Here is a 22,785-nt window from a genome sequence, read left to right as displayed (position 1 = left end):
TTGCCTAATCGGTAGAGACGGCTCCGTTGTTTGTTCTTCAGGGTGGTGATAGAGAGGGAGGAAGTATATTAGGGTCATGATCCCACAGTTGACATGGCTTCTCGTCCCATGAATCAGCCACCATGTCGTCGATATCCGCGATACATCCTATGGAGGCCTATGCGCGTTCAGTTCCAATTCTGGGGGTTATGGGATCCTTCGTCGCCTGGCTGCTTCTGAAATGGCTTCTCTGTCGTCCGTCAAAAGCATTAGGATTTGCTTCCCAACCGCCAAAGACAGAACCCTTCCAGACTCCACGACCGCAACCTCTCAATGACTTCGATCCGGAAACAAATGAGCCCAAGCTCTACCGGCCATTCCGCCGAGGCCCGAATTTCATCACCATGGGTATCCGGAAATTGAACTGGGACGACTGGATCGAGATGGATTCATACTTCATGCGGTACCACGAAGTCAAGAAGGCGGAGCTGGAAAAGGACCTTGATGCCCATGTGAAGTATGTGAACAATGCTGTTACGAGGGATGCATGTTTCGAGGTCTATGAGGAGCTCGTGAAATACCTCGTCCAGCGTTATCCGAAAATCTTTCGGCTGGAAGGGGATACTCTCCACAACTGTTTGACCGGCGAACAGTTCCAATATCCCGCTAGTATGTATTATTGGTAATGTTTGATGCTACTGGACGACAGACTGACGGTGCGGAGGAACCCCAACGGAGGCTATGGCAACATCTGCTCTTCTCGTTCAGGATGACCTAGTCCTCATGATCGAAAATGATGGTAAGACTTCCCTATTGTTGCAGGACTATGCACGTACTAAAGAGCTAGATGGCCAATACCATCTTGACGCAGCAGCTGTCTGTCTGCCCGGGTTTTGGCGGCTTCGGGAGAAATTCCGCATGTCGCTGGACACGCTGCATTTCGAGGCTGGCGTGCCTCACTACGCCACAAAGTTACAAAAGTCCATGAACCGGTTTTTCAAGGCATTGACACCCGAGCGACCTGTCGAGCGAAATAACGTGAACAATGCTAGTCACCTCTTGCAGGCATGCCGTGACTAACTAGATCTTTGTAGTTCTTCATCCAGCTCGATGACGGCCTACACTGGTCCCACCGGATGGGAGACCAGAACGGCACCGAAGTTGCCTGTGCGTACTATCTTTCTCCCATCATTTGACGCGGACTGCCCAAAACTAACGGTAGGGTTCAGCATGGGCTACAGCAAACAGCCGAGGGTTGAGTGTCGATGAGATCCATTTTCGATCCGAGCGACAGACCTTACGACGTCTTCCCCGGTCAGGCGCCATTCTCTTTACGGTCCGCACGTATTTTGAGCCTATCCCCAGAATCGTCAAAGAACCATTCGTCCCAGGACGATTGGCCGAGGCGATTCGAAACTGGGATGAGATCGTGTCGGTATACAAGGGGAAGTCCCATTGGGAGGATATCCTACTTCCGTACTTGGATGAACAGGATCGTCTACAGAGGGAGTCAGGGGTGTGCGATAGACAAGAGGAGAGACAATTTCCGTACTGACTTTATTTATTTATATTCATAAAAAAAATTATATCTACTTTGCGTGCACATGGTTGTTGGTCTCTTGCTTTTTAACCATCATCAATCAGCACTAGACGAGTTGTTTCGCAGAGACTGTATATGGGCCGTAATGAACGACTTCGAAATTGATTGCGGGCTTCCAAGTTCTCGCACAGGTGGATAGGCAGATACTTATTTGTATCGCCTGGTTGGTGTGGTAGATGGATATAGTAAAAAGAAAAAGGTATTGGGGTGAGCCGGGATTGAACCGGCGACCTCACGATTAAGTGACTGAGTAACTTCAGTCGTGCGCTTCTCCCAACTGAGCTATCACCCCATTTGATATCAGTCAGTTCATATTTTGACTACATGTGGTTTCGTATGCAGAGTCTTCACCGCGTCCACAGTAATTACATGATTGGTGGATGAGTCTTTGTTTTGCAGCTTACGCTACATTGAAAAAAAACTCAATCATGATAGATGCAGGTAAAGCATCCACTCCACTACGAAGTGGTTCGGAGATGCGGGAATAAAACAGAAGAAAAAGAGAGGGAGAGAGAGAAAGAAAAAAAGAATTGGGGTGAGCCGGGATTGAACCGGCGACCTCACGATTAAGTGACTGAGTAACTTCAGTCGTGCGCTTCTCCCAACTGAGCTATCACCCCATTTGATGCTTTTGCGGAAGAGTTTAGTTTCTACATGCTATCGACATATCTGACTAATCTTCCAATGAGCACGACTTGGGAATGCTAGAGTAGTATATACTTTTTGGTCCATATAGAAATACCATATTGTCGGTCTATATTCGCCCAAAATAAGATGGAAACAAGAAGGGGTAATGGTCTTTATTCGTACTCGGTATCAAATATATCAATTGAACTTACCTAGGTATCATCCTGCCCATTTGCAGTCCACATTATAATAATGCCATAACTTGTTCAATACCTATAGATCAAGGTAAGTACTGGTGATACCAACTAGCAGCCTCCTTACGACATGGATAATTAAATTCCTACCCGACAAGGCCCATAACAGCCATAAAATGAATTCCTTGAACGTTACAGTGCTTTACAGATCCTTGAGAGTCTACACATTCCCAGTTGAACCCAAAAGAAGCTTCGCTTCCCTTGTCCAACTGACATTCTTGGCACACTATCCTTTCAGATGCTCCATCAATTGCGGTGCATGATAGCAGCTAGATCATTCCTGATCAACTGTGGATTGGGTGATGAGTCCCTTCCTCTTCCGGCTGGAACCAGTCCCTTGCACATCCCTGAGATGCTGTTGCCTGAGCCTTCTTAGCACCACCTTCATGGTGAAAAAACTTGCTTTGCGAAGAAATCTCTGTCGCACTGCGGGATAATCCCTGGGGTCAAAAACTTCACTTGTAACCTTGGTCCAGAACTTTGATAGAACTGTTGAATTTATAGTTTCCCAATTGTCGACAGGTCTGAAATTTCGGTCTTTCCCTTTGCAGCCCTTGCATTTTAGTCGTGGGATGACAAAGCGAGGCTCTTTTTCTATCGTCCATCGGGGATAGCCACACAACTTTGGACTCCCGCAAGTCATGCATATTGTGTGAACTGTTTTTGGTAACCCATCGAGCTCATCTTCCGAGCGGCAAAGGAACGAATCGAAATCCCCACGTCCTTTCTTGTTCGGTGGATTTTCCAAAACCTTTCGGGTACCTCTTATATGCGGTTGCCACTCGTCGATCGGAACAAGGTCTGTCCTGCCTTTGCACTCTGGTCGACAGCACCCCCCGACTTCGAGTGTCCTGACGACGTACGCCACACGTTTCCTTGTTGCGAATAGAGGAAATGCATCGTCGAGCACTCTGAGTCCACAAGAAGAGCATTTTCTCTGCATGACTTGTTCAGGTGTACCAGGTATAGTTAACTCTAGGATTATGTGCCTCCTTTTGCGGACAATTGCTTCAATGTGTGTCCACGCGACTTGGAGGGCTAGCTCTTCTATAGATGAAGTCCGAATATGACCTGTCTGGAGCGCATTTTCACCACATCCAAGAAGTAAAAAGGCCGTCTCAAGCTCCTCGCGGCTTTCTATTGCTACCCCATCTACCTTTAACCCATTCTGGGATTGAAGCCAGTCAATAATTTCCGTAGGCAGATCAAACCAGTCGGAGTCTACGACTGCAGAGCTCCCAGTATCACTCGATCTCTCTTTGGCCAGGCAGTCAAGAGATGGGTTCTGATGGGAAATGACTTGGCTAACGGCAAGCCAGGATTTCAACAGGCGCTGCACCTTTTCACTGTGGAACCTCCAGAGCTCCTAATACTCTCGTTAAACCACCATGTCCATTCACGCTTCTCGGGCTCGGATCCACTCACAAGATCGGTATTTTTCATAGCTTTTTCGATATGGTTTCCCTCTAGCTCTTTCTTCTGGTCCTCCTCTAGATCCAGTAGAATCTGTCGAATCTGTCGGCCTTGTTCCCTCCTTTTGATTTCAAGGCGTGATTGTCGTTCTTCTTCTTCTTGAGCCTTCATTGGAAATGCGACTCTCAGCTCTTCTCTTGCGGACACCATCTGATCCTCACGAACATCGCGCTGCTCTTTTGTAAGACGAGGATATTTTTTGTGCCGGTACTGAGCATAGAAGTTATCTTTGATAGACAAGCCAACCAACCTTGCAGCTAGGCCTAAGGCTGCATCCTGGATCTCTGCTTGGATGGTTCTGTCTGGGATACCATTCGTCGTGGTCGCTGGCCTGGGTCGGAAAAACCACTGAGGATGGTGCACCCAAAAAACGAAGCGTTTTAATGTTTTCCCATCTTCTTCCATGTCCAAATATAGCTTGACATCCTTGTATTTCCCCCAAAGAGGGAACCGGACCAACCGGCTTTTCTGTTCTACTTTCCTCCACACGACTTCACCCCAACATATCTCAACAATAGCAGACATGTTTCGACGTAGATCACGAACGAAGTCATCGTGTGGCTTTTGGACGTCCTCTGTCCAGAGGTGAAGGTAAATTAGTGTCTCCTCTCTGCAGCAAATCTGGTCAAGCATAAATGAATTCTGTGCCGAAAACCCGTTCTCGTGGAGCAGATTAATGGTTGGATTGCTCGGGTCGTCTGTCTCACTGCTATAGGGGTCCGCGACATAGAACGTTGGGTTTAGGAGATGGTGCGCTATTGGAGCAGTGATGGACCCACTGGGACGTAGGAGAAGTTGAGCCGGTCGTTCAGTTCCACGTTGTCTCCAAGCACAGGTCTCTTCACGGACGAACTCATTGAACCGGCCTTCAAAATCCCAGGCATGTTGTGGTCCTGATTCTCCCACTCAGGTTAGCCCTCATCCAGATCCAAAGGGACTGATATGTCATACGACGGGAAAATTCCCTTTCCAGTCTCTGTATTGAGGGCATAAGCCGCTGCAGGACTTCATACTCATCTTCGTTCAGGAAATGGCTCGGGTCTTCCAATCGAACGTGCGCAAAAAATTGAAAGGTGTGAGAATTCTTGTTGTCCTCCATGGTGGAGTCGGAATATGGAGGGAGTGGCAGTCAAAATATCGAGCTGCGTGGTGAAATCTATGGGCAAGGCGTGATGCTCGAGAGGTGGGACGGGTGAGATGAGAAGGACAAGGGAGAGGGGAGGGAAAGCGAATAATGAAGGGAAAAGAAAGGAAGAGGTGAATATTGGAAAGAAGGATTAAACACGTTTCTTAGAAAGGCGGCGGATCATAGAGTAGTTGGGTTGACGCCCACTTAGACATAACTTGGGACGCTCAATTTTCTCTGGGCACACTGTGGAGGCAGATCACAGCAGCATGAACCTCTTGGAGGCTCTACTAGAAAAAGAAAGCGCGGTAGGTATGGGGATAATAGTGAATGATGCTGAACTTACTTAGGATATTGATGACTGAGAGGTAACTGGTACCCGTCGGGTATATATATATATATATATATACATTGATAATTTGACCTCTCCCTAGGCCATACTCTACAACTGCCTCCCAGATACCCCAGCCTTTAGCACACAGAACCGCCCTCCCCGTTTAATAGCCGCCATACTCCTGTCACCAAAAAGCCCCACTGCCTGCCCATCTGCGTTCTTCTACTCGCATTGAAAAGTCATTGAAAAGCATCTCGTACCTCACTTATACAAACGGTCATTTTGTTCCTGCAGGGTAATTAGAAGCCTTTATATATACCACACACCCTATTCTTCTGGTTATAGGGGTCATAAATTTTTACCCGTCTCTCTGCCGTACAGCGTACCTAAGTCGTATTACTTGTGTGATATGAGAGTCCATATGTTTTCCTGGATAGTACACTATCTACGGAAGTCTCACCATCAAATGGGGTGATAGCTCAGTTGGGAGAAGCGCACGACTGAAGTTACTCAGTCACTTAATCGTGAGGTCGCCGGTTCAATCCCGGCTCACCCCAATTCTTTTTTCGTCTCTTTACTGTGTTAAATAAACCTCATGTTGCTTTATTTTTATTTTTATGTTTTATTTTATTTCTAAGATTCCACTGCAACGGTACTTAGTCACCAGTACTTTTCCTTACGGTCAACTAACTGTGATGATGAATTATCAACGAAGATGATGACAGTGGAGTCTCCATGTGAGGGGTGGAAGAGGTTTCCAACGGGTGGTGGGGAGAACCCCTGCCATGAAATTGCTCCGTTTGGCCAGACATTTATCTGAAACGCCAGCCACTCATTTTCGACATGAGGATAGTGGCAGAAAGTCTGAGGGTGAACGAGGGAGAGGACTGCTGTCTCACACTAATTCGGCTCTTCGGCCTGGTCAGGTTACAAGTCACATCTGATATTTCATATGTCACCGACCGGGGTCGCTGGTGGCCGTACGGCGTGACTGTGTGACGGGATGGGTTTGAGCTAAAGCGTTGTCGTGTCCTGATGAACACTGGGTGGATTGTGTACCTGCAGAGCTGGATGTGGTACGGGGGATCAACCGGTCGAAGGAAGGCCTAAGCTCCCGAGGATCCCAATTTGCCGAATTGGATGTTGACAGGAGTGCACCATAGCTAGCTGATGGAAACGATGATGATTTGGTGCGCAGTCTGGACTCGTATGAACTAGATAGGGAGATATTGATTGACTCTGAGGTCTTCTCCCTCCGTGGCACCCACCCCATAGACCGTAGGTGGCAGGATGAGATAGGAATTGAATCCCGTGGAAAAATCGGTCACTGCCGATCGCTGACTGGTGTTCTTGGATCCACACGCCAAAGCTGGATGGATAAGGGCGAAGTTTGGTTGACCCCAGTTCTTGATGGGGACAAGATGTGTCTAGAATTCCGGGAGTGAGACAGATGATGTGTGTTGACCAGCCTCATTTCGGGAGGAAATTAAATATTAATTAGTATCAGTATAGTCAGGGAAGACGACAACGAAATAATCGAATAAGATCATAATTAATAACCATAGTAATCGTAGGTAAGATGGTGACAACCGTTGTCCAGCCTCCACCGGCCAGCGAATGGAACTAATGGCACCAAGCCCACGGCTGTTTGTTTCTGGTTCGATTCTCAATGGTCTGGTGAGGGGAATTCTTTGTTGAGGGGATCCTTCGATTGGGTGATTCTCATGGATTCTGATGCAGATCCGAACGGTAGGGGATGATCTTGCGTCTCCTATTCTTTAAGTCTTCTGCACACAGTACGCAGTACACAGTGGAGGAAAATAATATTATTCAGTGAGGACCAATCAGCTCGGCTTCCCCACGTGCCAACCACACCTTTTGGGTAGACGGTAACCCGCGGCAGTTTATTCTCGCAACTTTCCACTTCTCCCTTGCGTCTCTCTTGCATCCCGAGCATCTTCTCCTCCTCGCCTTACACCACCACCACCACCGCTCCATCCATCCCGATTATTCATCGTCCTGGCTGCATTGTCTCCCTTCCTCCCTATCAAACGGACGAAAGGGGACTCCCGAAAGCACCGCCTCATCTGGTGGCTGTTCCCTCCAATCATCCCGTCCGATTGATTCTTTCAACTCGCCAGCTCCCTGTTTCTACCCAGTCAACTGACCCCCTCTTCGGGTAGAACGGGTGACATATAAAAAAAGGGCCAAAATTACGGAAAAAGAAACAAATACAAGAAAATAACAAAAACAGCGAAACAAAAGGACTTACAGATTCCTCTCGCCATGAACCACGATACTTTTTCCTCCTTGAAATTCCGACGGACTTCCAGCAAGCTTCACAAGGACCCTCCTAGCTTCAGTTCCCGCATTCTCAGAAGTCAACAGAGTAACACGTCACTGAAACGGCACCCCTCCGCCCCCGTGTACCCGCGTTCCTCTGCCTCTCCAAGTCGAGAACATCTCCGAACCAGATCCAACGCCTACGGTTCTTCTTCTTCCTCCCTCGATCAGAGCACCAGCAATCGTCCCTCTCCCGACTCTCCCAATTTCTCTTCCTCTACTGCCGCCAAATCCCGTCCCCCCCATCCGGGACGCTTCTCCCTGAACGATCAGAGTTCAGATGAATTGATCTCCGCCCCCTTTGAGTCCCGGGGTATGCTCAGTGCCTTGGACGAGAATTCCGTGGCCGAGTCTGACAGATCACCTCCTCCCCCTGTCGCCGCCGCTTCTTCCGCCGTGAGACCTCCGAACCCGCGCTCCCAGAGTACCACCGACGCTCGATCAATCCGCCAGTCCGCCAGTTTCACTCACCTACACAACCGGATGGACGCCATCGCTCACCGTAACGATTATGACCGTTCGGCGACCTCCGCGACGAAACGCTACTCCGACGACGGGAATGCCCCCAAGCCGACCGGCCGGAGCAAGAAGAGTAGTTTCTCCAGTTTCGTCAACAGCATGTTAGGTTCCCCCCGTGGCATCAAGATTTCGGCCCCCGAGAATCCCGTCCATGTCACCCACGTCGGCTATGACAATCAAACCGGTCAGTTCACCGGCCTGCCGAAAGAATGGCAGCGTCTGTTGCAGGAGAGCGGCATCTCCAAGAAGGAGCAGGAGGAACACCCGCAGACCATGGTCGACATTATGCGTTTCTACGAGAAGAATGCCCGCGGTGATGATGAAGTCTGGCACAAGTTCGACCACGCCTACCCCCAACATCAACCTGTGTCGAGCCCCCCGTCGCAGGCCGCTCCCGCCGGCCCACGAGCCGCCTCGCCGACCAGCCCTCGTTTCCCCCAGAACCACGAGGGGAGCTTTGAGAACCCACGAGCCCCTCCGCCAATCCCCCGGGGGGCTCCGCCTGCCGCCGCTCAGTCCATGTCTCCCCCTGGTGGTGGTCTCGTACCAAACCGGGCCCCGCCAAAACCGCCCACGGCGGCGAACATGACCCCGGCTCGGCCAGCACCACAACCTCCGACCGCGGTCCCATACAGTGCAACCCGACCGGTCCATGATCCGCACGCACAGCAGTTTGGAACTCCCCCCATCCCGGAGGCCGCCCCGTTGCCGTCGGAATCCCACCATAGTCGGTCCAACTCGAGAGCCAATGGCGCCCAGCGAACCGGTCCTGGGGTCATCGCCACTCCGACGCAGTACCAACAGCAGCAGGAACAGGCCATGGCCGCCGCCCAACAAGCCCTTGCCAGCAAACAGCTCGATCGCAGTCGGAGTCAACGACAACAGCAAGCGTCGCGCCCCGAACAGCCCACACCACCCAGTACAACCCAACCGTCACCCGCCCTGGATGACCCAGCTGCCTTGCAGCAAGGGGCGCGCGCTCCACCCGCTGCACGCCCACGCCAGCGGCCGCGTCAGAGCAACGCGATGGATGTCCGAGCCCGTTTGGTGGCAATCTGTACACCCGGCGACCCTACCAAGATGTATTACAATCTGACCAAAATCGGCCAGGGTGCGTCGGGTGGGGTGTTCACGGCTTACCAGAATGGCACCAATAATTGCGTTGCCATCAAGCAGATGAACCTGGACCTACAGCCCAAGAAGGACCTCATTATCAATGAGATCTTGGTGATGAAAGACAGCAAACACAAGAACATTGTCAATTTCCTTGACAGTTACCTGCATGGACTTGATCTCTGGGTGGTTATGGAGTATATGGAAGGTGGTAGTCTGACCGATGTCGTTACCTTCAATATTATGAGCGAAGGCCAGATTGCGGCCGTCTGCAGAGAGGTACGTTTATTCATCCCCGTTAAAGTCCATTGGCACGAGACTAACCTGGTTCCAGACCCTAAACGGCCTGCAGCACCTGCACTCGAAAGGTGTCATCCATCGTGACATCAAATCCGACAACATCCTGCTGTCCATGGAAGGCAATATTAAACTGAGTAAGTAATGGATCATGTCATTCATCGTCAAGCGGTCTAGACACCTCTAACCATCTGTAGCCGATTTCGGGTTCTGCGCCCAGATCAACGATTCGCAGCACAAACGAAACACCATGGTCGGTACCCCGTATTGGATGGCCCCGGAGGTCGTAACGAGGAAAGAATATGGCCGCAAAGTCGATATTTGGAGTTTGGGAATCATGGCAATTGAAATGATCGAGGGCGAGCCTCCGTATCTTACTGAGTCTCCCCTGCGAGCCCTGTACCTGATTGCCACCAACGGGACCCCAACCATCAAGGATGAACACAATCTGACGCCTATCTTCCGGGACTTCCTGCACCTGGCGTTGAAGGTGGATCCTGAAAAGCGGGCGTCCGCCCATGACCTACTGAAGGTATGCTTGCGTCCCTTTCTCCTCGGTTCTCTCCGACTAACGAGAATCCAGCATCCGTTCATGAGCCTTTGCGCCCCCCTGTCTCACCTGTCGCCCCTGGTGAAAGCGGCACGGATCAGCCGAGCGCAGGAGAAAGCCCAGAAAGGGGGTGCATAGATAATGCCTTCCGATTATGTCTCTATATATGCCCCTACCCTCTTATGTTTTCTCATTCAGATACCCATGATCCCTGATGTTTATATCTCGACGATTGTCATCCGCTGGTATTGCATCATGGCCGAACGAACCTATTTTAACGTTCTTGATTCCTGTGTTTTGTTTTCAACCTACACCTCATAGATGGCGATGACTTGATGATGGATTTTCCTCCTGTCTGTTTATTCATATGCGATTGGGGGCCTCGCAGCTCTGCCCCTTGGTTTACGCTCAATATAACGTTTCATCCTAACGGGACTAATGTGCACTTCCGGTGATCGAACTGGTGGTCGTCCGTTGGTGTTTTTATTGCAGCTGTCGGGCTGCTAGACATAGGGTTGGGTTTTCCATAAATGAATTACGAACCATATTGGAGTTATAGTCAACCAAGAAGAAATATTGTGTTCTCACGACAGTTCTAACCCATTGTATTGTGCCTAGATATAGATGGTGCCCTACGTAATCCGCACTCGCTTAATCGGGCGTAGCGGGCGGGCCAGTCAGCGTCAGAGGCGCTTAGCGGGTTCTCCGCCATCGTCACCCGTTTGTTAGGTTGCCGCCTTCCAACTTCCATTTCCCGATCATCAACCCGGTGGCTGTTGTCGACCAACTTCTCTCACCCTCTTTTGTTCCTCCGCACCATCCTCCGATACGGACGACTTCATTCTGCGCCGGTCGCCGAGCCCTTCGCGTTGTTGACCTCCCTTACACCCCTGACGGGTTCCCCGCACCCGGTATTCCGTCGTCATTCTGTCAGTTAGAAGCTGGAGCTTTGGCCCTGCGATACTCCGGACTGATATACGCCTTATCGAGTCTATTGTAACCGTTCGTTACATTGTCTCTTCTCCCTACGGAATCTACACGCTATTGAATCCTCCGGTTGCCACATCATCGACGGGTGAGCGGAAGTCGAGGCCAAATTACCAACGATGTTCCGCGCGCAACAGAACGCTTTTGATGACGCCGTCGGTCAGTGACCACTCCCACAGTATTTGGAGAGGATTCTTTCGTCCGGTGGCTGGACGAGACGCTGACTGATTTCGCTCGATTAGCCAAGGCGACGGACGAGAACCTTACATCCGAGAACTGGGAATATATTCTTGTACGCCCATCACAATAATTTGTTGTCCTGTTCATAGGTCCTAACACTGTATAGGACGTTTGTGATAAGGTCGCTGCGGAAGAATCGGGGTATGTCGGGCTTCCTGTAGTGAGGTTGGGTGCCTGTGCTGATGCGAGGCTGTGATCCTTAGTGCGAAAGATGCCGTTGCGGCCTTGATAAAAAGACTGGCGCATCGGAACGCCAATGTGCAGCTATACACTCTTGAGGTATACTGCTTGCCTCCAACGGTTTGCGGGCATCATACGGACATTGCTGACTCCCACTAGCTAGGCAATGCTCTTGCGCAGAACTGTGGACCGAAAATCCACCGCGAATTGGCTTCGAGAAGCTTCACGGATGCTCTGCTACGTCTTGCAAATGACAGGGTCAGTAGGATGGCGGTATGAAATTTTTTTCAGGATCGCTGCTAATGTTGCCCCAGAACACCCACCAGCAGGTCAAGTCGAAGATCCTCGAGCGCATGCAGGAATGGACTGAAATGTTCGCCAAAAACCCCGATTTTGGCATCATGGAGCAAGCCTACATGAAGTTGAAAACCCAAAGTATGTGCGAAAATCGAAACGAACGTTGAACAGCGCTTATGCCCCGTCAACAGACCCCAACCTGCAGCCTCCGTCGAAACCTGGAAAGCGGGAGATCACGGATGCAGATCGTCAGAAGGAGGAGGAGGAATTGCAGATGGCCTTGGCTCTCTCGATAAGGGAGAAGCCTTCTACAGGCCCTCAGGCTCAGGCTGAATCTAGCGCCTCCGCCGCCGCCGCCGCCGCCGTTCCTACTTCCTCTACCGCCCCAGTTAGCCAAACAACGCCGCCAGCATCGCAAGCTGTTCCGTCAGGCACTTCCGCTGCTACTGTGTCCCGTGTCCGGGCATTGTTCGATTTCCAACCCTCAGAGCCCGGCGAGTTGCAGTTTCGCAAGGGTGACGTCATTGCTGTGCTGGAGTCCGTCTACAAGGATTGGTGGAAGGGTTCGCTGCGAGGCCAGACGGGCATCTTTCCGCTCAACTACGTCGAAAAGCTCCCGGATCCGACTGTGGAAGAATTGCAGCGGGAGGCTCAGATGGAAGGGGAGGTGTTCGGTCAGATCAAGAATGTCGAGAAGCTGTTGACTCTACTCAGCACGCGGAGTTCCGAGCCTAACGTGCAGGATAACGAGGAGATTACAGCCTTGTATCACTCGACATTGGCCATCCGTCCCAAGCTCATCGAGCTGATCGGGAAGTACTCGCAGAAGAAAGGTATTTTTTCCGCCCCTCTTGGATGCCCCTTGCTCACGACGTGCCAGATGAGTTCACGCAGCTCAATGAGAAGTTCATTAAAGCACGACGTGATTACGAGGCTCTTCTAGAGGCGTCCATGTCGCATCCCGTGCAACCCCAGTATGGGAGGCCCGGGCAGCCCCAGTACCCTTACCCCGGTCCGGCAGCGCCTATGGGGTATCCCCCCGGCGGGCCTCAACCCGATCAGCGGTACTTCAGCCCGCGCCCTCAAGGTTCGTGACTATCGGTCGCCGGGAAAGCGAAACCGCTCGTCTAATGCTAGGAAGAGACCCAGCCCCTCCAGCCTAATGCCTCGACATACTATGGTGCCGACCAAACGCATATGTACCCCCCGACGTCTCAGTCGCCCGACCCCCGTAACCACACTCCTCCTGCAGCAGCTCCGTATCAACAACCGCAGCCGCAGCTACAGGCGCAGTCTCAGCAACATGTCGCGCCAGATACCTACCCTCCTCAGCACCACAGACCCGAGTCTACCTACGAACACCCTCAGGAATTGAGTACCTCTGTTTACGACTCCCCCGTTGAACAACACCAGGCTGCGGGCCAGCGACCTCCGTATCCCAGCGCCCAAATTCCTGCTGCTATTCATCAGCATTTCCAACAACAACAGCAACAGCAGGACTATTCCCCCTCTGTTTATTCCCCCGACGAGTCAAAGCCCCCGGCTGCGCAACTCCCCTACCCCCCGACCCCCGCCACTCATCAACCTCCGATGCATCAGCCTCCCCCGGTTCCGGGCACGGCACCCGCCCCGACGCCGTACCCTGTCAACGCCGCTGGAGCAGGCTACCAGGCGTATAAGCCGCCTCAAGGTGGCCCATCCTCGAACCCGGCTTCCTTCTACCGGTAGTTGCTCCACAGCGTCTAATCAGCGTATTCTGACTAGAAAATGACTGGCGGTTGACCAAACCGCATCGCCGGCCATATCCAGTCAATCTAATTTGATCTTCTGTGTTACTTTAGCCGGTTTTATGATGTAGTTGCGTGTGGTTTCTTCGGGATCTGTCATGCTGTAGTTTCTCGGTCTATATTTTGATTCATTGGGACGAATACCAGTTATCCTTGCAAATTGGTTTGGTGTTTCCACTGCGTAGGTAGCTAAGCGCAGTGTTGGTACTTGCATTATGCCTGAGGCACCAACTATTTCACGTGATGACGTGTTGCACATCCTCTCAACGGCCGCCTAGCAGCCTACAGTCAACAACTCCAGATATCCGACGTTGTCTGGTGGTATTCACCCATCCTCAATCCCCTCATGGTGAATGTCCCGTTTGTGTCGCAGTGATCTTCCGCCTGTCGCTAGCGCCGCGACAGTCGACCTTTGGCCTCGAGAGACTGACAGCTAGCTTCCCCCGCAATCGCACCTGCAGCGGACGATGCCCGGTATCGCACCGCCACCGAATGGACACTACTAGAGAATCACTATCCAAGAGCAACGCACGTTGAGCGACAACAACTCTCGAACCACCGAGTAACGCCCGCGGTTTGTACCCGCGTGCAATGTCAACACCATGGAAGCCGACTGGGATGAATTGTCGCGCGTGCCGGTGCCGCCTCCGAGCCCGCATGCGTTGCCTACTGCCGCGACAACTATAGCGTTTGACGATGTGATGGAGCTGTTGTGGGTGGGAAATGAATATGTGAGTGTGATCCGGCTTTCGTCCCATTGATGATGAGATGGAGCGGGGGAAGATGGAGTGGCGTGTACTCTGTACTGACGGAGACTGCGCACCTAGGGGCGGATTACTTCTTTCTACGGACCGGAATTGCAACGGTATACGTCTGTGCGGGCGCATCCAGTCGCCGAGGGGATGGTGCGGCAGATTTTGTTCCACGAGCGGGGCGTGATATCGCTGTCTGCCAGGAGCGTGCATATGATCACTCGACGCGGTCTGACCCAGTGGCATGTCGCCCATGACGAAATGGTTGATCTGCGGTGTATGAGCTTCACGGCGCAGACGAACCGGGTGATCGTCGCTGGATGTCAGAAGGTGATGTTCACCATTGACATCGACAAGGGCGTCATCGTCGACAAGCTCCCAACGGAGCACCACTACACGATGATGAAAAAGAGCCGGTATCTCTGCGCCGCAACGGACACCGGGTCTGTGAATGCGCTGAGCCTCTCGGACTTCCGTGTCGCCAAGTCGTGGAAGGCCCACGGCACCGCCGTCAATGACATGGATGCCCGCAACGACCTGCTGGTGACTTGTGGGTTCTCGGTGCGACATCTTGGATCGCCCATCGTCGACCCGCTGGCCAACGTCTATGACCTGAAAACCCTTTTACCACTCCCTCCTATCCCCTTCCATGCCGGCGCGGCCTATGTCCGCATGCATCCCAAGCTATCGACGACCAGCTTTGTAGCCTCTCAGACGGGTCAGCTGCAGGTGGTCGACCTTATGAATCCCAATTCAATCAACCTCCGCCAGGCGAACGTCTCATTTATGCTTGGGATTGACATCTCACCGTCCGGCGAGGCGTTGGCTATCAACGATGCCGAATGCATGATCCATCTGTGGGGGTCCCCGGCGAAGATCCACTTCAATGAGATGAGCAAGGAAGTCGAACTCGCGGACGTCACGCCTCGGCCTCCCCCGTTAGACTGGTCGCCCGACACGCCGCTGAATATGATCGGTATGCCGTACTACCATGAACGGCTGTTCTCCGCGTGGCCGAGCCACCTGGTGTTTGAGGTTGGGAGCCCTCCGGCTCCCATCGATACGGGGCTGATTCCGTATCTGCGTCCAGCGGAGATTGGACACTGCGCGCCAAACCCGAAGAAAGCGCGGCGGTATCAGGTGGAGAACACGCGCGCGGTAGCCACCGCTGAGCCGGCTTTGATTGCGCCGAAATTCCTGAGCGAAAAGGCCCGCGAACAGAGCAAGGCGAAGAGCGACGGCTCGGTGGGCGAGACCGCCGAGGCGCTTGCCGGCGCCAAGTTGAACGGGGAGACGGAGGATGATCCGCTCCTCAAGTATAGTAATGTCGAGATTAAATATAGCCGTTTCGGCGTCGACGACTTCGACTTCCGCTTCTACAACCAGACGAGCTTCTCGGGTCTGGAGACCCATATTGCGAACTCGTTCGCCAACGCCCTTTTGCAGCTCCTCAAGTTCATCCCATTGGTGCGCAACGTGGCGCTACACCATGCCGCCAGCTCGTGCGTCTTTGAGAATTGTCTCCTGTGCGAGATGGGGTATCTGTTTGATATGCTTGAGAAGGCGAACGGCCAGAATTGCCAGGCCACGAACCTGTTGAAGACGTTTAGTAGCTTCCGCGAGGCCGCGAGCCTGGGCATCCTGGAGGAGAATCTGACGAACAAGTCACTTTCTTCCGCCATCCAGGCCGTCAATCGGTTTTTCCTGGGTCAGATTGCGCACGATTTCCGCATGATTATGCCCAACTCGGATGATCTCGAGCAGCGACTGGCCACCATTGCGGCAGAGTCGATCCAGTGCAGATACTGTGGCAACGAGATCGTGAGGCCCGGAAACTCGCTGGTTAACGAACTTATCTATCCAAATATCGATATCAAACACATTCGCCGGAACCCGGCCTTCCGCTTCTCCAACATATTGCGGGCCAGCATCGAGCGGGAGACGCAGAACAAGGGCTGGTGCAATTACTGTCGGCGGTACCAGCCGGTGGGGATCAGGAAGACCGTCCACCGCATGCCTCTCGTGATGATGCTCAACGCGGCTCTTAACTCGCCGACGGCTCGACGGCTCTGGGCGAGCCCTGGCTGGCTGCCGGACGAAGTCGGTATTGTCATCGACGGCGGCCAGGTGCTCTGCTTCGAAGGCGAGGAGCTGCGGATGCGCGCCCAGGCCAACATGCGCGGACTGGTGGTGTATGAATTGGTAGGGATAGTAACTGAAATCGACATCCCCGAGCACCAGAAACCCCATCTCGTTTCTTTCATCAACGTTTCTATTTCCTCCCGGGAGGCGCAGCCGCAAAACAGGTGGCATCTGTTTAATGATTTTCTTGTCACTGAAGTCGACAAGGACGAGGCTCTCCGGTTCAATCAGCCGTGGAAGGTGCCGTGTGTGCTGGCGTTCCAGGTTAAGGATGCGCGTCATGCTGTGGATGATTCTTGGAAGGATTTCCTTGACACGACTCTCTTGTTCCGGGATTGGTCGCTCAAGTAAGTTGGAACATGGGGAGTTGCTCGACGGCAATATACTAATGCTTTGATAGTGGCGGCCGCCCCGTGGAGTCACGGGTTACCCTGTCGGAGGACGAGAAACCAGCACCCGGAACCCCTATGGCATTGGATACTGAATTCGTGGACCTCGAAAAGGCCGAGATAGATGTCAAAGCCGACGGCTCGCAGGAGATCGTGCGGCCGAGCAAGAGCGGCCTCGCGCGTGTCTCAGTCCTCCGTGGGTCGGGCATTCGCGAAGGCGTTCCGTTTATCGATGACTACATTACTATCCGGGAGCCTATTGTCGACTACGTGACGCAGTACTCGGGGATCAAGCCCGGTGATCTCGACGTGCGAACTAGCGAGCACAATCTGGTGCCGTTAAAGGTTGCGTATAAGAAACTGTGGCTGCTTCTGAATCTCGGCTGCGTGTTTGTCGGCCACGGTCTGGCCTCCGACTTCCGCAAGATCAACATCCAAGTCCCCAAGAGCCAAACGGTGGACACGCAGTACCTCTTCTTCCACCCGGGCAAGAGCCGGCGTCTCAGCCTGCGGTATCTCGCCTGGGCGGTGTTTAAGGAATACATCCAGGAGGAGCCGGCGGACAATAGCGAAGGACACGATTCGATTGAGGATGCGCGCATGGCTCTCCGCCTCTGGAAGAAGTTCCTGGAGTACGAGGACGCCGGCATCGTCTCGCAGATCCTGGAGGAGATCTTCCGAGAAGGCTCCAAGCTCGGATTCCGCCCGCCGCCTCGCAACGGCACCGCGGCTGTTCTTTCGCGCCCAGGCACCGCCGTCACCATGCAGAACAACAATAGCGGTCGCAACACGCCCACCGTCCCCGATGCAGCCGCCGCCGCCGCCGCCTCCGTGGCGCCTCCTGTCGTGGCTAGTGCGCCCACCACGCCCGGCCGTGGGTTCAGCCGTGCGGACGCTCTAACGCCGGGCGATGGGACGTTTTCGGGGCCCGGTGCTGGGGACTTTTTCGGAGGTAGTCCGTTGAAGTAGCGTCTTATATCTATCGCCTGCGGCCTCCGGGTTGACGATATTTCATGATGGTACGTACATATGGTATATGATTTCTGGCTGGGATGCGATACCTGTAGGTAGCATTTTTTGCTCTAGTTGATTTTGGATTTCCTAGTTGCTAGAGATTTCTCTTAGACAGTGAATGAGTGAATTATGAATGTTCTACTTTATCCGTACTGTGTAGGGACGAGGGTTGTATACTCCGTAGTTTCTCCCATAGTAGATTCTGCCGAGCGGGAATGACGTGTTGGTTGTGGCCTTTGGACTTCCTCAACTTCCAACTCAACTCCTCCTCTTCTTCTCCCACCTCTCTTCTTCAACCCTACATATCTTTTGACCCTTCATTATTCCCATTTGACGGTCGACTTGGCTGTCGTCACTGTCCCACTGCCCTCCTTTTTTACATTAACCTTTTCTTCACTCTCCTTCCGAGTCCCTACCCCGCCATTGACCGCACCATGTCGCGACACCGTGTGAAGAACATCAGCTACGACGATGACGACTACGACGACGACGGATACGATTCTCAAGATCCCGAGGAACTGGAATACCTCCAAGAGTGCACCACGGAAGTGCTGAACCAGCTTCGCACGGGACAGCCGTCCGTGACCGCAACCCGGGAGGAGGTCCAGGACTCGCTATACTACTACTACAATGACGTGGAGAAGACCGTGAACTACCTGCGCAGTGCGTGAACTGTCCTCATTCCAAGTAACTTCCCTTCAATGGGTCCTAGCTGACCGTACCCAGACAAGAAAGCGAAGGAGCTTCAGAAGAAGCAGAGCGCTGCTCCGCCCGCCAAGGCAAAAGGTAAGCAAACCAGCGTCACCCTTCATCCGATCCTTTTGCTTTCTACGTGGTGACGGACGGGCTCGGGATCCGGTCGTGGTGAGTATGATCCTCGTTCGCGGTGCTTGATTAGTTAAACTGACCTCCATTTGGAAGCTCAATCTGTTCTAACAGGCTTGCCAGTATCTGCATCCTATCCTCTCTCTCTCGCCGCTCCTCCTGCCCACTTCTCAGCCGCCGATTTCTTCCGCGACTCTCCGTGGTTGAACGTTCCCCCGCACCGCAAAGCAGAAATCCTCGTCGAGCCGCTCTATCCCCGTCTCGGGCTGCTGGGCGGCGCTCCCGAGGCCGGCGGGAAGATGTCCAAGCTCGCGGCGTTGGCTGCCGCACGGAAGAAGAAAGAAGGCGGCGACAAGACGTCCACCGCGAGCGCGACCCCACAGAGCGATCAGTCGGATTCGTCCTCTTCCGAACCGAAGGCGGCTCCGTTGTCGCTGCGCGAGCGACTCGCTGCGAACAGCAAGCCGCAGAAGTCGTCGACATCACAGCGTCCGAGTAGTGCCTTATCGTCGAAGAAGAATGCGGCCGAGCCGAGCACCCCCCCGCCCCCGCCCCCGCCCCCCGGCTCGCAGGAGGGAACTGCAGGCGTGGAAGCGAAGAGGGAGGATGGCGGCGAAGATGTGCAGCCAACCCCTGCGAGCCATATTCGCGCCCCGCCGTCTACGTTTGCGAGTACGATCGTGGGAGACGCGATCCGTCCGCGGATGACCGAGCCCAGCCACATATCTGCCAGCTCACTAGATCTGATGCGGATCTACGGACAAGACCTTGCTGAACCGTTTGACTTTACAGGCCCGAGTCCCGACGATGTCGTGTTGAACGCGCAGAGCTCCGCGAAAGGTTTGGCTATTCGGCGCAAGATCTAGGACTTCCCCTAATGGACATGCAGGCTTCAAGTCGAAACAGCCTGCGTCGAAAGCCGCGGGAGACAAAAAGCCCCCAGGCGATTTGGCGAGTGGCATGGGTAACCTGAGCGTCAGCGAAAAGGTGAACGTCAAGAGTAAGAATCTGGATGTGCTCGCTGAGTATCAGCGGTCGAAACGGAAGAGTGCGATGAATTTCGCCGTCATTGGTGTGTTGATGTTCGCTTCTCTGCTGGAGACCCGTGACTGACTAGGCCTAGGCCATGTGGATGCCGGGAAAAGCACACTCATGGGGCGCTTGCTGGCTGATCTGAAGGCGATCGACTCGCGCACCCTGGATAAATATCGTCGCGAAGCGGAGAAGATCGGGAAAGGGTCGTTTGCGCTCGCCTGGGTGCTTGACCAGGGATCAGAGGAGCGTGCCCGCGGTGTGACTATCGATATCGCCATGAATAAGTTCGAGACTGAGCGGACGGTGTTTACGATTGTGGATGCGCCGGGACATCGGGACTTTGTTCCAAACATGATTGCCGGGGCCAGTCAGGCGGACTTTGCGGTCCTTGTAATTGACTCGAGCACCGGGAATTTCGAATCGGGACTGCGCGGCCAGACGAAGGAGCACGCGTTGTTGGTTCGCAGCATGGGCGTCCAGCGAGTCATCGTCGCCGTCAATAAAATGGACTCGGTGCAATGGAGCAAGGACCGGTTTGAGGAGATTGAGCAGCAGATTTCGGCGTTCCTGACAACGGCTGGTTTCCAGTCGAAAAACATCTCCTTTGTGCCATGCTCTGGTATCAGCGGGGATAACATCACGCGGCGAAGCGAAGACCCCAACGTCTCATGGTACAAGGGCAACACCTTGATTGAAGAGCTGGAAGCTACCGAGCCACACGCACATGCCCTCGATAAGCCCCTCCGGATGACCATCGGCGATGTTTTCCGGGGGAGCGTGCAGAACCCCCTCTCGATCTCCGGCCGGATTGATGCCGGTAGCCTGCAAATGGGCGATCAGATCCTGACGATGCCTAGCGGCGAGAAAGCGACTATCCGCAGCCTGGAAGTGGACGGCGAGCCGAGTGACTGGGCGGTGGCCGGCCAAAACGTGGTGTTGAATCTGGCCAACATCGACCCTATCCATCTGCGATCCGGCGACGTCATATGCCGTGCGTCCGCCCCAATTGCGAACATCACCACGTTCACGGCCAAGGTGCTGGCTTTCGAACATCTCATGCCGAGCATGGTTGACGTCCACCGCGGTCGGTTGCATGTTCCCGGGCGGATCAGCAAGCTGGTCGCCACGCTCGACAAGGGCTCCGGGGCGGTCGTGAAGAAGAAGCCCAAGATCGTCGCGCCAGGGAATGTGGCTCGCGTCGTCGTTGAGATGGACAACGCCGTGCCGCTGGAGGCTCCTACGCGGATTGTTCTACGGTCTGGTGGGGAGACGGTGGCCGCGGGGTTGTTAGAATAGGCTGTACATATTCATCGTATCCTTTGCTCTGGTAGAGGTATATAGATGTGCAGATAGAAATATACACCGAGTCTACACCCACTCCTAGCTGTCACCCTCTCGTTCGAACGGGTTCGGATATCTCGGACCATAGGCACGATCCTCCAGCCGAAGCGACGCAGCCGTCTCCCGCCTTCTACGCGGCATCCTCTCCTCCGAACTGGCAGACGGCAACACCGATACCTCCGACCGTGCACGCGGCTGCAGGGACTGCGTCGAAGACGCCTCCTTGGCGGCCGGGTGAGACGGCGCACCGTCCTGTGTCTCCGCGCGGACGGCCATCTTACACCGATGCCTGGTCGCGATAATGACGAGCACCATGCCGAGAACCAACCAGGCGAACAGCACGGGCAGCGTCCGATGGAGCTCGTTGTTGCAGCCGCCGCTCCACACGGTGACGAGCGTGTCGTACGTCTCGTGAGCGGGCAGTGCATACCCCCAGCGGAAGAAGCTCGGGTTCAGCTCAAAGGGGGCGATGGTGCTGGCAACGCTGAAGATGATCCAGGTTAGGATGCAGAAGGGCATGAACTTGAGCGGCACGAAGGTGGTCAGGATGTCGACGGTGAGGAAGTTGATGCTCATGTAGAGCCAGATGGTCATCCAGGTGAGCACGAACTGGGCGCCGGTGACGGGCCAGTCCTCGCGGAACGCCCAGATGTAGCCCGTCATGCACACGGCGCCGATGAGCGTGTATGCGACGGAGATGCACAGGCGCAGGAGGACGTTGCCGCGGAACGACAGCCGGCTGAGCACGCGGAACTCGAGCGAGATGCCGTTCAGCGCCATCATGAAGAAGAACTGCTGGATGATCGGCATCACCATCGAGATCGTGTTGTACAGAATGCGCGGCCCCTGCATGGTCGGCATGATGTTGATCTCGGTGGCGTGGATGGGGTCCAGGAAGGCCTGCACGGCCGCTGGGTTGGAGAGATCCGCCGTCTGGAGGTCGGTCGAGGCGTTGGAGGCGTAGTATGCCGTGCGCGTGGCCTGGATGAGCGTCATGATGTTGGAGTAGATGCCGCTCTGCGCGAAGGCTGGGTACCGCACTGCGTTCCAGACGTATTTCAGGGAGTTTAGGTCCCCAGATCCGGTTGCTAGAGCGGAGGCAAGGCCGTCTGAACCGCCTGGGCTGGTGTAGATGGCGCCCCAGTAGTCGCCTCTGCATACGGCGTGGCGGATGTCGCCGGGATAGGGGAAAGCCTGCACCGGGGATTGTTGCAGGGTAGGAAAGGTGTTCCCTTGGAGGGTGGTGTATGCGTTCAGCACAGACTGGCCGATGATTCCTCCATCGTAGTCGACGTACAGGAGGTTGAAGTTGTGCATGCGCTGAGAGCTGTGGAATTGTGTTGCATAGAGGTAGCTGAGGTTGCCGAGAAAGAGCACCTGTAGGAGAATGAAGCTGGCGGTGATGGCGACTAGGAAACCTTTCCACATCGCCCTCCAGGATGTATTCTCCGCATCGGACATCTCGGTGATTAGATGTATAGAGGTAAAATGTGGTCCTGGTGGTTAGGCTGGTTAGACTTTATATAACGTCATGACCACATGGAACCCTAAGTTCATCTCCAACGCTGCTATATTTGTATG

The 22,785-nt window shown here is 53.8% G+C and overlaps 6 protein-coding genes and 3 non-coding genes across 9 annotated transcripts; 6 read left to right on the top strand and 3 right to left on the bottom strand.

Moving 5' to 3' along the window:
• Positions 1–122: 122 nt before the first annotated feature.
• BDV59DRAFT_200314 (heme-dependent oxidative N-demethylase family protein) lies at positions 123–1,534 on the top strand (the record flags this gene model as incomplete). The annotated part of the gene is made up of 5 exons (XM_073693558.1): positions 123–648; positions 704–778; positions 827–1,017; positions 1,074–1,146; positions 1,209–1,534. The coding sequence occupies 5 exons, from the start codon at positions 123–125 to the stop codon at positions 1,532–1,534; spliced, it is 1,191 nt and encodes a 396-aa protein (XP_073549819.1).
• Positions 1,535–1,782: 248 nt separating this feature from the next.
• BDV59DRAFT_t70 lies at positions 1,783–1,871 on the bottom strand. The gene has a single exon. It is a non-coding gene; the product is annotated as a tRNA-Phe (tRNA).
• A 239-nt stretch (positions 1,872–2,110) lies between these two features.
• Positions 2,111–2,199, bottom strand: BDV59DRAFT_t69. The gene has a single exon. It is a non-coding gene; the product is annotated as a tRNA-Phe (tRNA).
• Positions 2,200–5,861: 3,662 nt separating this feature from the next.
• Positions 5,862–5,950, top strand: BDV59DRAFT_t76. The gene has a single exon. It is a non-coding gene; the product is annotated as a tRNA-Phe (tRNA).
• Positions 5,951–7,196: 1,246 nt separating this feature from the next.
• Positions 7,197–10,804, top strand: pakA (mitogen-activated protein kinase kinase kinase kinase STE20). The gene is made up of 4 exons (XM_073689066.1): positions 7,197–9,647; positions 9,703–9,802; positions 9,863–10,197; positions 10,249–10,804. The coding sequence occupies exons 1-4, from the start codon at positions 7,680–7,682 to the stop codon at positions 10,351–10,353; spliced, it is 2,508 nt and encodes an 835-aa protein (XP_073549818.1). The 5' UTR covers positions 7,197–7,679; the 3' UTR covers positions 10,354–10,804.
• Positions 10,805–10,959: 155 nt separating this feature from the next.
• Positions 10,960–13,971, top strand: BDV59DRAFT_174370 (ESCRT-0 subunit protein HSE1). The gene is made up of 9 exons (XM_073689065.1): positions 10,960–11,361; positions 11,445–11,494; positions 11,549–11,583; positions 11,646–11,721; positions 11,782–11,880; positions 11,937–12,057; positions 12,111–12,752; positions 12,800–13,006; positions 13,061–13,971. The coding sequence occupies exons 1-9, from the start codon at positions 11,322–11,324 to the stop codon at positions 13,645–13,647; spliced, it is 1,857 nt and encodes a 618-aa protein (XP_073549817.1). The 5' UTR covers positions 10,960–11,321; the 3' UTR covers positions 13,648–13,971.
• Positions 13,972–14,001: 30 nt separating this feature from the next.
• pan2n2 (poly(A)-specific ribonuclease) lies at positions 14,002–18,128 on the top strand. Its single transcript, XM_073687505.1, has 3 exons — positions 14,002–14,437; positions 14,534–16,947; positions 17,001–18,128. Exons 1-3 carry the CDS (start codon positions 14,309–14,311, stop codon positions 17,956–17,958), a joined length of 3,501 nt encoding a protein of 1,166 aa, XP_073549816.1. The 5' UTR covers positions 14,002–14,308; the 3' UTR covers positions 17,959–18,128.
• Positions 18,129–18,247: 119 nt separating this feature from the next.
• BDV59DRAFT_174362 (putative translation elongation factor EF-1 subunit) lies at positions 18,248–21,379 on the top strand (the record flags this gene model as incomplete). Its single annotated transcript, XM_073689064.1, has 5 exons — positions 18,248–18,666; positions 18,730–18,789; positions 19,621–19,668; positions 19,718–19,900; positions 19,952–21,379. Coding segments are annotated over exons 1-5 (1,723 nt in total), but the record flags the coding sequence as incomplete, so codon positions are not given.
• Positions 21,244–22,665, bottom strand: BDV59DRAFT_200309 (SNG1 family protein; the record flags this gene model as incomplete). Its single annotated transcript, XM_073693557.1, has 1 exon — positions 21,244–22,665. One exon carries the CDS (start codon positions 22,663–22,665, stop codon positions 21,244–21,246), a length of 1,422 nt encoding a protein of 473 aa, XP_073549814.1.
• Positions 22,666–22,785: the final 120 nt, after the last annotated feature.

The sequence above is a fragment of the Aspergillus ambiguus genome (assembly GCF_047715705.1).
Source record: "Aspergillus ambiguus strain CBS 117.58 unplaced genomic scaffold BDV59scaffold_8, whole genome shotgun sequence".
Taxonomy (NCBI): domain Eukaryota; kingdom Fungi; phylum Ascomycota; class Eurotiomycetes; order Eurotiales; family Aspergillaceae; genus Aspergillus; species Aspergillus ambiguus.
Note: the sequence above shows the minus strand (reverse complement) of the source record. Positions and strands in the feature narration are given on the sequence as shown.